We start from the raw sequence: 17,203 nt of genomic DNA, 5'->3' as shown, positions 1-17,203 counted from the left end.
CGTGTCCTTTGGACACGCCTTGTTGAGACCTGTATAATCAACACACATCCTACATTTCCCATTCTTCTTTCGTACAAGAACAGGATTAACTAACCGCTCGGGGTGGTACACTTCCTTGATGAATCCGGCCGCCAAAAGCTTCTGGAGCTCCTCGACGATGGCCTTGCGCCTCTTCTCGTCGAAGCAACGCAAGCCTTGTTTCACCGGTTTGGAGCCGGCCTTGATGTTCAAGGAGTGCTCGGCGACTTCCCTCGGGATGCCTGGCATGTCCGAGGGTTTCCACGTGAAAACGTCACTGTTCGCGTGGAGAAAGTCAACGAGTGCGCTTTCCTATTTGGGAGATAGGGTAGCGCCTATCCGTACGGTCCTGCCGGCGGAACTGCTGGGGTCGAGGGGGACCTCCTTGATGCCTTCAGTGGCCTCGAAGGAGGTGGCAGACTGCTTGGATTCGGGCGGGTCCTCGGCGCTCTTCGCGAGCCGGACCGCGGGATCCTCCGCGCAAGTGATGGCTGCGGCGTACTCGCAGCACTCTACATCGCACTCGTATGCCTTCTGGAAAGATGTGCCGTTGGGCCCCGACAGCTTGAGCTTGAGGTAGGTGTAGTTGGGGATGGCCATGAACTTGGCGTAGCATGGCCGCCCCAAGATGGCGTGGTAGGTTCCGCGGAAACCCACCACCTCAAAGGTGAGGGTCCCCTTCCTGTAGTTGGAAGGAGTCCCAAAAGTGACGGGCAGATCGATTTGCCCGAGAGGCATCGCCCGTTTCCCTGGCACAATGCCGTGGAATGGTGCCTCACTGGGCTGAAGGCGGGAGCGGTCGATCCCCATGGCGTCGAGAGTCTCGGCGTAGAGGATGTTGAGGCCGCTGCCTCCGTCCATGAGCACCTTGGTGAGGCGCTTTGTGCCGACGATGGGGTCGACGACGAGCGGGTAGCGTCGTGGCTGCAGGATGAGCCCTGGGTGGTCGGACTGGTCGAAGGTGATGGCGGATCTCGACCAGTCGAGGAAAGTTGAGGTAGCGGGTTCGGCCACATAGACCTTGCGGCGTTCCAGCTTCCGGCGACACTTGGAGTCGTAAGCTGCCAGCCCGCCGAAGATCATGAAGCAGCCGTCCACGTTGGGGAAGCCGCCTTCCTTCTCCTCGTCGTCCTTCTTCTCCTCTTCGGGCTTCCGTCTCGAGTCGCCCTTCACTGGGTTGCCTACAAAATACCTTTTCATTAGGTTGCAGTCCTTGTAGGCGTGCTTAGTGAGGAACTCGTGGTTCGGGCACGGTCCCTTGAGCAGCTTGTCGAAGAAGCCAGGGGGGCCCTCAGGGGGCGGCTGTCCCCGCTTGCGCTCAGCGATGGCGATGAGGGGAGCCTCGCGCTGCTGCTTGTTCTTCTTCTTTTGCTGGCAGTTGGAGGTGCCCTCATCGGCGTCCTCCTCCCACTTCGCCTTGCCCTTGGAACGATCAAAGATCGCCCCGATGGCCTCTTCGCCCGAGGCGAAGCTGGTGGCGATGTTGAAGAGCTCCTTCGTGGTCCGCGGACCTCTGCGTCCCAGCTCATGGACCAGGGGTCGGCAGGAAGTTCCTACCAGGAAAGCTCCGATGACGTCGGCGTCCGCGACGTTGGAGAGCTCGGTGCGCTTCCTGGAGAAACACCGGATGTAGTCCCAGATGGACTCATCCGACCCCTGGCGGCAGCTCCGGAGGTCCCAGGAGTTTTCGGGGCGCATGTACATGCCCTGGAAGTTCCCCACGAAGATCTCCTTCAGGTCGTTCCAGTTACGGATCTGACCCAAGGGGATGTGTTCTAGCCAGGCTCACGCCAAGTCGGCCAAAAATAGCGAGAGATTGTGAATGATGAACAGGTCATCATCTGCCCCACCGGCCTGACATGCAAGCCAGTAGTCGCTGAGCCAAAGTCCGGGATTCATCTCCCTGGAGTACTTGGCCACATTCGTGGGCTGCCTGAAGCGCGCTAGGAATGGCGCGTTTAGGATGCGTGCGGAAAAGGCCCTAGGCCCCGCCGGGTCAAGGCTCGGGCTGCGATCTTCTTCACTGTCGTAGCGGCCACCACGGTGGACGTGGTAACCGCGGTCTGCTCCATCCTCTCTGTCTGCGCGGGAGCGCCTCCGCGCATCTAGAGTGTCGCGACCGTCACGAACGGGACTGACGCACCGGTGGACGGAATGGGCTCCGCCTCCTACGGGTGGCAGTGTCCTTCGAGCGGGCGCGGCCCGGTTCCCCTTGGGGGGAGGTTGGTGGACAGACTCCCCATGCCTTTCGGGAGGCGCAATGGGCGCGGCCCAGCTGGCATTGTGCCCACATCGCCGAGACGCGGAGCTCTCCGCCTACTGGACGGCGGCATACTCGAGCAGGTTGCGCACCTCTTGGTGCGCTTGACGCTCTTCGGGAATCGCCGGCTCGGGGAGTCGTCGGAGTAGGGCCGCCGCTGCGGTGATGTTTTGGCTAGCGCAGCGAAGAGGTGAGGGCGATCCTCATCCGCGCAGATGCGCCGCTGGACGTCGCGTGCCCGTTGGCGTGCCCCGCCTTCGTTGCGGGGGCACTCGACCTAATGAATGGGCGCCGCGCGCGCCTCCGGCAGACATGGCCATTCCGGGACCCTGGCGAGGGCCCCGGTTGTGGCTGCGGCGCGAGGTGGGGGAGTACGCTGCCTCCCTGCGGTGCCGTTGTTGTTGGATCCCTCGGAGTGTACGTCGGCCATGAAGCACTCTCGCGAGGGATGGTGGCTCCCGTTGTCGGAGCTAGCGTCGGAGGCTGTCCTCGCCACACCCACGAACTCGTTGCTCGCGGGTGGCACGATCATGGACCGCACCAGGACACGACCGTAGGTCGCCGCAGCACTGCGCAGCCTGAAGGGCCACTCCTCCGAAGGGGCCCCTGTGGCACGCGTCCGGCCGCTCACCAGTATCCCGGCTGCGGGAGCTGGGAACGACGGGGCGAGCGGGCAGGACAAGGAGAGGGATCAGCTCGATTCCCTCCCCTGTGGTGAAAAAGTCCAAGCTCCCGAAGCGGACGAGGGAGCCGGGAGAAAAGCTGGCGTCGCAGTTGGCCATCCGAAGCCCGTGATGTACGCGCAAAGGTCCCCTACCTGGCGCACCAACTGTCATTGTCGAGATTAGTGGATCAAGACTACGGCAAGTAAATTTCTTTTATGCGCGTAAGGCTTCGAATGGTTGTGTGAGAGGACACGGGGTTAGACTGGTTCGGGCAGGAATAGCCCTACGTCCAGTATGAGGAGCTACTCGTGTTACTCACGCAGGTCTGTAGTAGGGGTTACAAACAGGCGAGAGAAGGAGCTGATCCCAAGTCTCTTGGATGTGCACTGATGCTCGTGAGGAGAGGGTGTGGGTTCTGTTCGCTTTCGAGTCCCCCTGTCTCGGGCCTCTTGGTTCTCCTTTTATAGCGCAAGGAGGGTACAGGGGTCAGGGGAGCCAGGCATTTGGAGAAGTAAAAGAGATAAGCTAAGTAAAGTAAAATACAGGGAAAAGCACCGAGTCCTCGGGTCGCCACCTTCCGCTCCGGCCTTTGTCTCCCGTCAGCGTGGCCGCCGGAGGGGGGCGGCTACCGTCGGATCCGGTCGACGATCCTCCGGTCGACCGTCGCCGCTAGGCATGATGATGATGTCCGGCCGCCACAACCGTGCGCGTCGTGGGGGACAGCTGACCCCTATAGTTCTGCGTATTGTCCGTGGAGCACGAACATCGTATCTCTATCGCCGGACCGAGCGCGAAAGCGGGCGGCGCTCCTTCCTGTGCTGGGGGACACATGTAATGAGGGCCCTACAGCGAACAGGAGAGGCCGCGACCGCTGTAGCCTGTGCGGTCATGGCTACAGTGTTCCGCCCGGGTACTTGTGGCGGGTCACGTCGAGGAGAACGGGCACCTTTCTGCGCGCCAGAGCCGCGGCGCATTTATGGCAAGATTGGTGGGGGCCCACGAGATCCGCGCCCTCGTCTACTGGTCTGCGCTCGAGGCGGATCCTTGTCTTGTGCGCCCGGATGAGTCCGACCACCTACACTCGGGGTCGGGCGAGGTGGAGCATTGCGACGAGGGGTCGGGCGCATCCGACCCTGGGACCATGGGTCGGGCGAGGCAGAGTTTCGCCAGCGAGGGGTTGGGCATGTCCGACCCCGGGACCTTGGGTCAGGCGAGGCGAAGTGGAATGCTCCTTGCCTATGCCGGGTCGGCGGGGATCGCTATCGTCGCAGGTGGGCTCGGGCCTTTATGATTGTTGTTTAAGGGGTATAAGGGGGTTGTTAATATTTCCCCCCAACAACCCTGAACTGCCGTTGTAAAGATAAAGTTGACCATCGCTTCATAGTTGCCTTCACTTGATCCCCACTGGGGTACAAAACACCTACATAAACCTTATTCTTCCTGTACTCCCAAGGGATATTTTCCCCTTCATTGACTGCTAGGTTGGAATGGTCATAACTTGACTAGTTCCACGGGACAGGATGAACATCATCTTCATCCGATGAGTTATCATCCATGGCACGAAGGTCGTCTTCTCCTTCCCTCTCTACCTGCTCAACTAACCCAGGGATGTGTACCCTCTTATCAGCCTCGCCATTTGGCTCGGCTCACGAGGTGCATCTTCATCCTCTGCATCTCCTTCTTCTACCCCATCTTCAGTATCTTCTTTAGTTTGCCCATCGGTAATCTCCAGACCTTCCTCACCTCTAACTTCCCCATCTCTGACTTCTTCTTGCAACTGACTGCTAGACCCAATCTTCTTGAACACTTCAACAAACAATATTAGTGATAAACTGTGCTCAGTACAAGCATTTACATAGGCCCTCCAGTTCTGGGTTCCTTCAAGCGACATCAACTCCCAAAATATTATATCAGTTCAAAACCTCACTACAGCTGTAACAGATAGCTCAACTTGATCTCTATCAAGATTGAAAGTTTTAAATAGCCAGTTGCATATTGATGCATAAGTGCTCTCTCTTGCTCTTGGTACTTGTTTGCAGAACGACTGAAATTCAGACAAATCTACCCCTTCTGAACCATATCTGACCTCCCCCGAACCATAGACCACTTGGAAAAATAAAAATTTTGACATGCCTATCAATATACATGACATGAATAGATATTATTACTAAATATTATTAATTTAACTAACTCCAACAATACCTACATTTCAACAACTATATAAAGATCTAACTCGTGCATTGCCAATAATAACAATTTTAGAGTTATCTAAATATATCAACAAATTAATTTTACTTTACCCTCTCAATATACACGACATCAAGAGAGATCATTACTAAATATTATTAAATTTAACTAACTCTAATCACACCTACATTCCGAAAAACTATATAAAGATATACACAACATGAACAAAAATTATTACATAATGTAACAATTTGAACTAACCCAAAACCACCTACATCCTAGATAACTATATAAAATATAACTCGTGCATTGCCAATAATATTAATCTTAAATTTATCTAAATAAATCAACAAACTAATTTTACTATAACCAAAATAACTAAGCTAAATCCACTATACCGATAAACTAATATTTGTCTATGTCTCATATGAACACTTAGATTTCATCTAATACTTAACACTACACCATTTATATAGCATATCAACTACTACATCTACCAACTATGAGTTAAGCTAAACTGCGAGATTTCAAATAATACCTCAAGCAAAGTGAAGATCCGACACAGTTTCGCTTCAATCTCCACCCTACTCCCCTCCCTCTCTTCTGCCCTCCTCTCCTCTCCTCCCTTCCTTTCTTTCTCTTCTCCTCCCTCCCTTTCTTCCTCTTCTTTCTCGGTTCCTCTCCTCCCTCCCTTTCTCTCAGTTGCTCTGGTCCCGAATGCCAAGCGCGCACGCCCCGGCCCCGGCTGCTTCGCGGCTTTTAAAGGCAGGTCGCCTACCGCCGAATCAGGCGGCGGTAACTTCCCGCTCCCGCTGTTTAAATCGACGACGACCTGTTACTGCTGCTTCATCCGGCGGTAACGAGCTATCACCATCTCATCCAGTGGTAACTCGGTGGGTCCCGCGTCTGCCACGGATCTGTATGCCGCCCGCCATTTCAAACGGCGGTAAGCGGTCTTCTGACGCTGACGTGGCGCACCTGCATAGCTACCGCTGTTTCAATCGGGGTGGTAGCTGTTTGATCCTACGGTAGGGTCTATTTCTGCAAATTTTGGGATCAGCAATTTATTTCAGCAAAATTGTAAAAGAAAAAATATAAAAAAAATATGGAATGAGCATCTGTGAATTTCCGCGTCACGGGGCCAAAGCCAAATGGCTTCTCTCGCCCCGTACCAGCGAAATCTCATTCGTGTCCGAGCCGAGAGCGACATAGGATTCGATCTCGACAGCACATAGCACAGGTAACTCGCACGCGTGGTGCGCGACTTTGATGGCGATGCCGACGCGCTGGCGGCCATGTGGCGCCCGCGTGGCCGCTTCCTCGCGTGCGCCGCCGCTGACGGAAGAAAATTCTTTGCGGCGGTGCCGCACCGCGCGTCTGGTGCAACACCGCCCAGACGGCCGATGCATGTCCACGGACTTTTCCATCAGCGATCGAATGAGTCAAGCCTGCATCTCCTCTGCTAGCAGATCAAGCTGACTTGGGACATAGAGCTTTTTTCTAAGCCGAGCGCTAGGCGGAACCAAATGAAATCAAACATTCATATTAATTGGTACTAGTTCAAAATTAACACTGCGTGTCTCCTCTACAAATTCCAACAAAACTTGCTACTACAAAATAAATCAAATCAGTACCGAACCTACACTACAAAGGCTCAATAACTAGAGATCCTGAACCAAATCTTCTCCAGAAATCTAAACTCCATCCTCCATCCATCCGACAATATGCTACCAAAATATCAGGATGTAAAAGCCTGACATGGTTTTGCTGCCGGCAACAAGGCAGCAACCAACAGCAGATGAACTCTGAAGATGGTAGTATTCCTTTGCCTTTCTCTTGATTTGCATCTACTACAGTTTGCCCCGGTACATGAGGATGCCATGGCTGCAGGAGCGGGTCACTGTAGAGGCAGCCGCCACGTGGTTAACAGATGGAGCCGACGAGCCTGACGGGACTGGACACCGTGCGCTCTCAACCTCTAAGTCGGTGATGTTCTGCTTGATCTGCACCTCTTGGACGCACACGAACTGTCCAACTGCAACCTGCTCCAAGCAGCCAGAGTCCACGTGCAGCCGCGGCATCAAGCTTGATGGCCGGAGGTGCCGCTCACCATCGGCGACCAACGCCTGAGGACAAGGACGGCACGATCTATTTCAGAGAGCCGATTTGATTTTTGTTTCTGCTCCAAAGTGGAAGTCAGCTCGATCTACTTCGTGGAGGAGACCCCTGCTCGGCTTGGTTCGCTGATGGAAAGGATGGGTGCTCCGTCACACGTGGGTCATGTGGCCAGTGTCGCACCAGGCGCGGTGCGGCACCGCCGCAGAGAATTTTTTTCCGCCGCTGACCTCGCGCACGTGCCCGTCTCGAGGACTCTGGAGTGGGGCGTGGTGTACCTGAAGACACAGCAGCGGCAGCGGCTCCGCTCCAAGTACAATCCCGGCCCCAGCAGCCGCGACGCCACCACCGGAGCCCCGAGCGCTGCGCTTCCGGGGAGAGAGATGGCCGCCGCCTCCACTGCCTACGCCGACGCCGACGCCGGCGCGGGGATCAGGTCGGAGTTCCTCCAGGTCCTGCGCAGCCGCCGCCGCGACCTCCAAGGTCAGCCTCTCTCTCCCTCCCGATCACGCTCGTGCGCGCGTCTGCTGCTCGGAGATTTCGGGGTGGAATCTGAATGTTCAGAGTCAAGCTTGCTTTATGCTTTAGGCAACTCGGGTCAAATTGCAAATTTAGCTACGATCGTATTAGCTGTTAGCATAGATTTGACTTTTTGAGACGCAGCAAGCTCAGTAATTACAGTTCATGCTACAAACTAAATTCTTCAGAGGATATGTATGGAATATGGATGGCTGGGTCAAATTGGATTGGTTTGAATAGGTGGGCTGCCTCGGTGGAGCCAGGGAGTCCACAGTTCAGTGAACGACCTGATACCAAGGGTCTCTGTGGTCCATGGAGGTCAGGATCCTAGATTGGAACGAAGGTCTTTGTGAGAGTGATGTATTGTTGTTGATTGCTGCTGTACTTGGAGTATCTCAGGCGATGGAATTTGAGTGTTCAGAGTCAAGCTTGTTACTTCGGTAGTATGCTCTAGGTAATTCGGGTCAAATGCCAGATTTATGTAGGATCTTATCAGCAGTTAGCATTTGACTTGTTGAGATGCAGCATAGTATAACCCACTAATTATAGTTCATGCTACAAACTGAATTCTTCAAAGGATATGTCATAGCTGAAAATAATGCCGTTATAAGTGTTCTGATGAATGGCTGGCTTCGGATTGTGTTGGTTGCACCAGTGCCTCTCTCGGTGGAGCAAGGGAGTCCAGTGAAGAACCCGATGTATCAAAAACCTCTGGGGCCCAATGAGGTTAGGATCCTTGGTTTGAATGAAAATCTTTCATGGACGGCAATATTGTTGTTGATTGCTTGTTGTGTTTGGAATATTTCAGGCGGTGGCAATGGAATCGTGCCCAAGGAAAGAGGTGGAGAACTTCAAGGAGAAGCTGGTTGAAGAAAATTTCTACTTAATTAGTGAGGTACGTGGCCAGATTAGTGAATCAGACATGATTTCTTTGCAAGTGGGTATCACACTTCGGTTTGGCTCCTTGAGATGCAACTTGTGGCCTGTAGCCTATAGGAGCCAATCACATCTAAGCAGTCTCAAGAGGCAATAGAAGAGCAATAATAGCCTTAATGCACATGTGGGCCACTACTCTACTCTAGACAGGTGTGATAGGTTTCTAGATCTCTAGGTCTGAATCTAGCGGGTAAACAACTCGGTCTTTAGGTTAAAATCAATGTGTTATGTGACTAATCAAGAAGAGAGAGAGAGAGAGAGAGAGTAGGGACACCACCATCGGGCTTGGAGGACGAGCTCGCCATGGCGGTGACGGTGACGGTGACGGTGATGTTGACGTCGAGTGTGGGCGGCGACGAGGCGGCGCAAGTGGCGTTGGGGCGGCGAAGCTTCCCGCCGCTTTAGCGCTAGTTTCATCAGTCTAGGGTTTTGTCAAGGCGGTTTGGTGGGCACGGCGAACCTTGGCCTGCGTGCCCCCGGCCCCCACCTTGTCTTTATAGCGCTGTGTGACGGGGGCCGCCAACCATGTTCGGTTGGGCGCCCCCGATCAGGGTGCGATCGAGGAGTCCGACTTGGTCGTTGGACCGAGTCGGATGAGATCAAAACTAACATTCTCCCCCTTGATCTCATCTTATACTTAAGCTTAGTCTTAAATTTGGAATACTTAACTTATCACCCATTTCATCACAGATCAGTGTATAGAGCATGCTTCGTCATAATAGTCAGTTACGTACTATCAGATTCAACAACTACAATACACCTTTCTATTTTGAAATAGATTCTTATTCTAGGCTCTTAGTATTCAGGGATCATAGGCTTTCCCGTAAACCATGCCGGCTAAGTGTTCTCTGAACACATTGGGCGGCAAATCTTTCGTGAGCGGATCCGCGAGCATTTCCTTTGTTCTCATATACTCTAGACTAATGGTATGATCCTAGATTTTCTCTTTCACAACATAAAACTTGATGTCAATGTGTTTGGCAGCACCACTTGACTTATTGTTGTGAGCATAAAACACAGTTGGTTCATTGTTGCAGTACATCTTGAGTGGCTTTTGAATGCTGTCTACCACTTTCAACCTGGGTACAAATTTTTTTAGCCATTTTGCCTGTCCCGTGGCCTCATAACATGTTACAAACTTAGCATACATCATGGACGATGCAATGATGGTTGGCTTGGAGCTTTTCCACGATATGGCTCCACCTACGAGAGTGAATACATAACCTGACGTAGACTTTCTATCGTCTACATCGCCCGCAAAATTTGAATCTGAGTACCTTTCTATTTTTAGGGAATCAATTCTTCTGTACGTTAACATTAGGCCTTTCGTGCCTTGCATATAATGCAATACCTTCTTTGCCATTCTCCAGTGATCTATTCCTGAATTATCCTGATATCTGCCAAGTATCCCGGTCACAAAAGCTAAGTTAGGACGTGTACATACCTGAGCATACATTAAGCTTCCGACAACTGAAGCATATGGAACCGCTTTCATTTGATCGATCTCGTATTGGTTCCTGGGACACTGAAATTTCCCAAATCTATCGCCCTTAACTATGGGAGCAGGCGTAGGTTTACTCGCATGCATACTATATTTCTTTAGAATCTTTTCTAAGTATGCCTTTTGCGATAATCCTAAAACCCCTTTTCTTCTATCTCAGCGAATTTCAATTCCTAAAACGAATGAAGGTTCACCGAGATCTTTCATATCAATATTCGAGGACAAAAACTTCTTTGTCTCCAATAGCAGATTAACATCACTACTAGCGAGTAGGATGTCATCTACATACAGGATGAGGAAAACAAATTTCCCATTCTTGAACTTTTCATAAACGCAATTGTCCTCCTTATTCTCACTAAACCCAAATTTTCTTATTGTTTCATCATACTTCAAATACGACTGTCTGGAGGCTTGTTTTAATCCGTAAATGGATTTCTTCAGGTGGCATCCCATATGTTCTTTTCCTTCCACGACAAAACCTTTGGGTTGTGCCATGTAAACATTTTCATCCAAATCCCCGTTGATAAATGCCGTCTTTACATCCATCTGATGTAATTCTAAGTTATAGTGCACCACTAAAGCCATTATGATTCTAAAGGAATTCTTATATGAGATTGGAGAAAATGTCTCATTATAATCTATTCCTTCTTTGTGTGAAGCCTTTTGCCACAAGTTGCGCTTTATATCTTTCCACATTCTCTTTGGAGTCACATTTTGCTTTGTAGACCCATTTGCAGCCTACTATCTTGACTCCTTTAGGAATTCCTTCTAAGTCTCGGACCTTATTGCTACTCATAGATCTCATTTCATCTTCCATAGCTTCAAGCCATTTCGATGAGTGAGCGCTTCTCATGGCTTCTTCAAATGAGGTGGGATCTCCCTCCATTTGAACTTCTTCACTAACATAGACTTCGTAGTCATCAGTAATAGCTGGTTTTCTAACTCTATGAGACCTTCTAGGGGCCTCAACATTTGGCACATCTTCCATATGGGGGTGTTGCAGCTCTTCCTCATGTGACAATAGGTTCTATAGGATCTTGAAGGACAGGTTCCTCATCTTCATTTGTTGTTGCTACGGGAGAACTAACAACAGGTGTTGTTACCACAGTGTCCTGCACTGTCGGTGCAGCAGCAACAAGTATCGAGAAAAATGGTTCCTAAATCATCGGAGTGGGTACATATACCCGCTTCTTCTCAAGGCTAACTTGTCGGGCTACCATGCTCCCCCTGATCATCTCATCCTCCAAAAGGACAGCGTGTCTCGTTTCTACAAACTTAGTATGTCTGTCAGGATAGTAGGAACGATAACCTTTTGACTTATCTGGATAGCCAATGAAATGGCAACTGACTGTGTTAGGATCTAGTTTCCTAATATTTGGGTTAAATACTTTGGCCTCAGCTGGACAGCCCCCCACACACAAATAGTTCAGTGAGGGCTCTCATATTGTGTTTTAGACACTTACTTACAGGAACCCGATTAAGAATGTGAATGGCGGTTTTTAACGTCTCCATCCACAAATTAATCGGTGAAGTGGAGTAACTTATCATACTTCTCACCATATCCATTAAGGTACGGTTGCGTCTTTCAGCTACTCCGTTCTGCTGAGGCTCGCCCGGTGTGGAGTACTGGGCAACTATGCCATTTTCTTGTAGAAACCTTGCAAAAGATCCAGGAACTTGGCCATATGGGGTATGTCGACCATAGTACTCCCCTCCCTCCCCCGTTCAGATCTTATCTTAATCTTTAAATTATGCTGATTTCCTACTTCAGCCTTAAATATCTTAAATTTATCTAACGCTTCTGATCGTTCCTTAATTGGATAAATATAGCCATAACGTGAATAAATCATCTGTGAATGTTATAAATGAATCATAACCATCAAAAGATGTCATAGGAAATGGACCACAGATGTCTGTGTGAATTATTTCTAAAATTCTTGTGCTTCATTTGGCGTCTTTCTTAATTTTCTTACATACTTTCCTTCAATGCAATCGATGCATTGCTCTAAATCTGAAAATTCTAAGGGCAGAAGAATTGATTCCTTAATTAATCGTTCAATTCTCCCCCTTGAAATATGGCCTAAACGACAATGCCATAATTTCAAAGATACGTCATCAATTCTTTTTCACTTATTTCTTACATTCATAGACGAGAAGGCATTCACATTCTCAGTGCTTACAACATTCACATTCTCACCAAGTGATAGCAAATAAAGCTCGTCTTGTTTGAAGGCAAGACTAACACACTTGTTATGAAACTTAATCTTACATTGTCCATCACCAAAGTGACAAGCAAATCTATCACTGTCTAAGCACGAGACACTTATTAAATTTCTACGCAAAGAGGATCCATAGAGAACATCTCTCAGATGAAGTACAAAACCATCAATTAATTCTAATGGGAGTTCTCCAATGGCTTCAACTTCAGCTTCGACGCCATTTACTACCTTAATGCTTCTTTCTCCTCTTTGTAGGGTCCTCCTCGTTGGAATCCCTGTACTGAATTTGCAACATGAACAGTTGCACCTGAATCAATCCACCAAGTAGATTTTGCATAACTACTTCAATACAAGGACTCATCTACGAATGTAATAAGGTCCTCACCTTTCTTACACAGATGCTTCAAGAAATCCACACAATCCTTCTGATAGTGTCCCTTCTTCTTGCACCACATGCAAGTGTTCTTGTCCACCACCTGTTCATGGTTTGATATCTGATGGTGATCATTTTGTGGAGCCTTTCCATATGCCTTAGAAGATAAGGTATTGTTCCACTGAGATTTCCCTTGAGGTTTAGAATTCTTGTTCTAATAAATTTTCTTCTTATTTTGCCTCACGTAGTTGATAGAATCACCACGTGAGCCAATAATTCTCTCCTCTTCTTGCACACACATGGCAATAAGCTTTTCAATGCCCCACTTGTCTGGCTGTGAGTTGTAGTTAACAACAAAAGCCTCAAATTCCTTGGGTAGGGAGGCAAAGATCAAATGGACTACAAACTCATCTTTGAGCTCCATGTCCATAGGCTTGAGCTTGGATGCCATGTTACTCATCCTCAATATGTGCTCCCTTATCCCACCACCAGTGTACTTCTCAATAACTAGCCTTTTAATGAGAGTGCTTGCATAAGCCTTTGAAGAGCCAGTAAACTAACTCTCCACCTTCTTGAGATACTCTCTAGCGGTGGCACACTCTGGGATTGCTCCCCTTATAGCCTCCACAATGGAGCTCTTAATCACCATCAAACACTTGCGGTTCGACTGATCCCACTGCGCACGATCAAGATCGTACTTCATTCTAACATGTGCATGCTCACGTGCTCGAGCGGTGAAATCCTCATCGCTCTCATTTTCACCCCTCACGGGATCCTTAGGAGTAATGGGACAGGGAGCCGTCAATGCTAGATCAATATCCGATAGCACAAGCGCTATCTCAATCTTCTCTCACCATGAGCTGTAATTCCATCCATTTAGGGGCTCTAAGGACGAGATATAACTCAAAGGATTGTCTGAAAACAAAAAATTCAGAAAAAATTTGAGTTAATTCAACGTTGGTCAAATTAAAACATGAAACTTCTCAATATTAATTCTATATCACCGTTGGGCAGAAATAGAATCAATAATGATAAAATTAAAACTTATCAGCATAATAATCTTATCAACAATGTTGGTCAGTAGATAAAATTATTATACTCGGGAAAATTACTTATTTTCTAATTAAATTTTCCCGTTGGTTTCAATTTAATTAGAAAAATAGACTAAAAACTTCAACTTAATACATAAATTGGCAAAATAATGCCAAAAATTCAACTTATCTTAAACTTAACACAGCGGAAGCTTAGGATAATTTTCTGAACTTAAAGATATAAGTTCAGAAAATATCACTACTTATTCTCAACTTATCTCAATCTTAATCCATTTTCCAATTAAATTTTCCCATTGGTTCCAATTTAATCAGAAAAATAGATGCAAAAATACTTAAAAAATTCAGCAAAATGTTGCTACTGAGACTTAGACTTAATTCGTGAATTTTACCCACATGAAAAACTCCTCAAAACTAATTTTATTTGAGCCTTAATTCAATTTCCAGAAAATCAAAAACTCACTAGAAAAAGAAAAAAGAAAAGGGCTCAATCTATACTGTTCATGCGGCCCGACCGAGCCCAGCGCAGCTTACTCAGCAACGGCTCGACTCGGCTCGCGCGACCAGCGTGCCAACCAGCCCAGCTCGGTCGGCCAGCTGCCTATGCAAGCCCAGCTCGCACGGCGGCCCAGCCGCTTCACCTGGCAGACCGCAAATCTATTGTTCTTGCCGGACACATGACAAAACAGCCCGGCCCAGCGGCGCGCGTTCACCCGCGTGGCTTGGCAGGCCGCAACCTGGGCCCGGGCCTCCACTTACTTTTCCCGCCTGGGCTGATTTGCGGCCCGGTGAATCTAGATCCAACGGCTGAGCGGCGTTTTCAGGGAAACAAAACCCCCCAGCCGCTCGCGCCCGGCCAAACCCTAGCAGCATTTCTCTCCTTCCCCTTCTCTCTCAGCGCCGCACAGGTGTTAGGCTTTGATACCATTGATAGGTTTCTAGGATCTCTAGGTGTGAATCTAGCGGGTAAACAACTCGGTCTTTAGGTTAAAATCAATGTGTTATGTGACTAATCAAGAAGATCGAGAGAGAGAGAGAGAGAGAGAGAGAGTAGGGACACCACCATCAGGCTTGGAGGACAAGCTTGCCATGGCGATGACGGTTGATGGCGCAGGCAGGTGGCGTTAGGGCAGCAGAGCTTCCCGCCGCTTCAGCGCTAGTTTGATCGGTCTAGGGTTTTGTCAGGGCGGTTTGGTGGGCATGGCGGCCTGCATGCCCCCGGCCCCCACCTTTGTCTCTATAGCGCTGCGCGACGGGGGCCTGCCAACCATGTTCGGTTGGGCGCCCAGATCAAGGCACGATCGAGGAGTCCGACTCGATCGTTGGACCGAGTCAGATGAGATCAAAGCTAACAAGGTGTGGGTGTGTGGGAGGGTCTACTCATACGTTATTTTTTTTTTGGGGGGGGGTGTTGTTCTGACTTCTGAGATGCAGATTCACATGCATCCCACCATATTCTGGAATCAAAGCACGCTTTCTTGGTTTTTATTTTATTTATGAAGCATGCTTGGTTTATTTTGCCTCTCTTTTCCTAAACAAAAGAGCTTGTTACTATTTTTTTTTCCAAACAGCTAGGTGAACAAGGACGTGTACCTGTACTTCTGCTGAAACTTAATGACCCCGTCCCTAAAAGAAAACCAGTTATTGTATTCTTGCACAGCTCTTACAAATGCAAAGAATGGCTGCGCCCACTGCTTGAGGTAAAATAACCTCTTATTGGAATTATAACTGCACACCACTATGTAGCACGCTAATTTATTTTTTATCTGATGAGTTTGCTTTTGCAGGCATATGCCTCCAGGGGTTACATTTGTGTTGCTATTGACTCTCGCTATCATGGTGAACGGGCCAGCAGTGAGACCACTTACATAGATGTAACCTACTTTTATCATGGGCCCAATTTACATGTATTTCCATTAAATTTGATAGCTGTATCCATCTATGTCGTTCGGCTTGACCCTGTTTGCTACTTTCACTTTTGAACTCAGGCACTGAAATCAGCTTGGCGGAATGGGGATACAATGCCTTTTATTTTTGACACGGTACTATATTTTATTCCAGTTCTTAGAGTTAACCTTTATAGGTCATGTGATATATAGCTCTCTGCACTCTCTAGATTGACCCTTTAGTTTGCTGGATTTGTTTTGTTGTCCTTTTTCTCATAACATGACTGTATCATGCCTTAGGAACTGATACACAATACATTGAAATGTGATAGTCCTTCTGTTTTTAATATATATTTTATGTCAATGAGGTATCTTAATCAGGTTTTGACATCTGTAGGTGTGGGACCTGATAAAACTTGGAGACCACCTTAGCGAGAGGGAGGATGTCGATCCCTGTAGGATTGGGATTACCGGTGAATCTCTTGGAGGTATTGCAGATCATGAATGCAGCATTACATCGAATTAGATTATGAACTTCTTTAACTAATTTGACAGCATACAGGAATGCATGCATGGTTTGCTGCTTTTGTGGACACACGATATAGTGTCATTGTTCCTATAATTGGTGTTCAGGTACAATTGTTCTGCATAATTTTGTAGATATGCACATAATTTTATGATGTGCTCTGTGTAAAGCTGTATCCTTTTTACGACTTTAGGGATTCCGATGGGCCATTGATAATAACAAGTGGCAGGCTAGAGCAAATAGCATCAAACCTTTATTTGAAGGTGAGACTCCACGCGTCATCTGACTGTATCACCTATTTGAGAGCTGATGCTTGTGTCACTGGAATAATATATTATGGTAGAAAAATGTCACGCGCCATTGATAATGTTGCATGTGAATGTTTGTTTTGTTTGACTGTTGTTTTCTCTTCTAGAAGCAAGAATTGATCTAGGAAAGAGCGAAATAGACACAGAAGTTGTTGAAAAGGTGAGCACTTGATTTATTTGACTCCTTATTTCTGATGAATCCTTCTATGGACCTATGTACAGTTGTGCATTGACATATTTTACCAGGTTTGGGAAAAGATAGCACCGGGTCTGGACTCGCAATTTGATGCCCCCCATTCACTTCGTTTGATTGCACCACGGCCGCTGCTCCTTCTAAATGGTAAGTCAGGCATATTTCTTGCTGAATGTTTTTGATTGGTTGATACTTGTTCCATAAGTAATAATAAGATAGTCATCACCTTTTCTTTCATGTATCAGCACTTGTTTGGGTGAGGGTTGAAAGTTGGAATATCTAATCTGCACTATGTTTGGATTTTGCGGTTGGTTCAGATAGTTACTTTTAGCACCTGAACCCCCCCCCCCCCCCCACACCCGTGCAGATTAGATATAATAACTTTTCTTCTTCCACCCAAACAAGTGCTGATACATGAAAGAAAAGGTGCTGAATAGCGAATTATAAC

The 17,203-nt window shown here is 48.3% G+C and overlaps 1 protein-coding gene across 1 annotated transcript in view; it reads left to right on the top strand.

Moving 5' to 3' along the window:
* Positions 1-7,004: 7,004 nt before the first annotated feature.
* Positions 7,005-17,203, top strand: part of LOC101768795 (putative esterase YitV) — a gene marked incomplete in the record, with an annotated part of 11,503 nt that continues 1,304 nt past the window's right edge. The window contains 10 exon segments of the mRNA XM_012845066.3: positions 7,005-7,728; positions 8,420-8,490; positions 8,573-8,659; positions 15,414-15,542; positions 15,630-15,716; positions 15,831-15,884; positions 16,126-16,216; positions 16,291-16,361; positions 16,448-16,517; positions 16,670-16,722. Coding sequence (XP_012700520.1) covers positions 7,377-7,728; positions 8,420-8,490; positions 8,573-8,659; positions 15,414-15,542; positions 15,630-15,716; positions 15,831-15,884; positions 16,126-16,216; positions 16,291-16,361; positions 16,448-16,517; positions 16,670-16,722 — 1,065 coding nt within the window.

Source organism: Setaria italica, chromosome IV (genome assembly GCF_000263155.2).
Source record: "Setaria italica strain Yugu1 chromosome IV, Setaria_italica_v2.0, whole genome shotgun sequence".
In the NCBI taxonomy this organism is placed as follows: Eukaryota; Viridiplantae; Streptophyta; class Magnoliopsida; order Poales; family Poaceae; genus Setaria; species Setaria italica.
The sequence above is the reverse complement of the archived record's forward strand: the minus strand, read 5'-3'. Positions and strand labels throughout refer to the sequence as shown.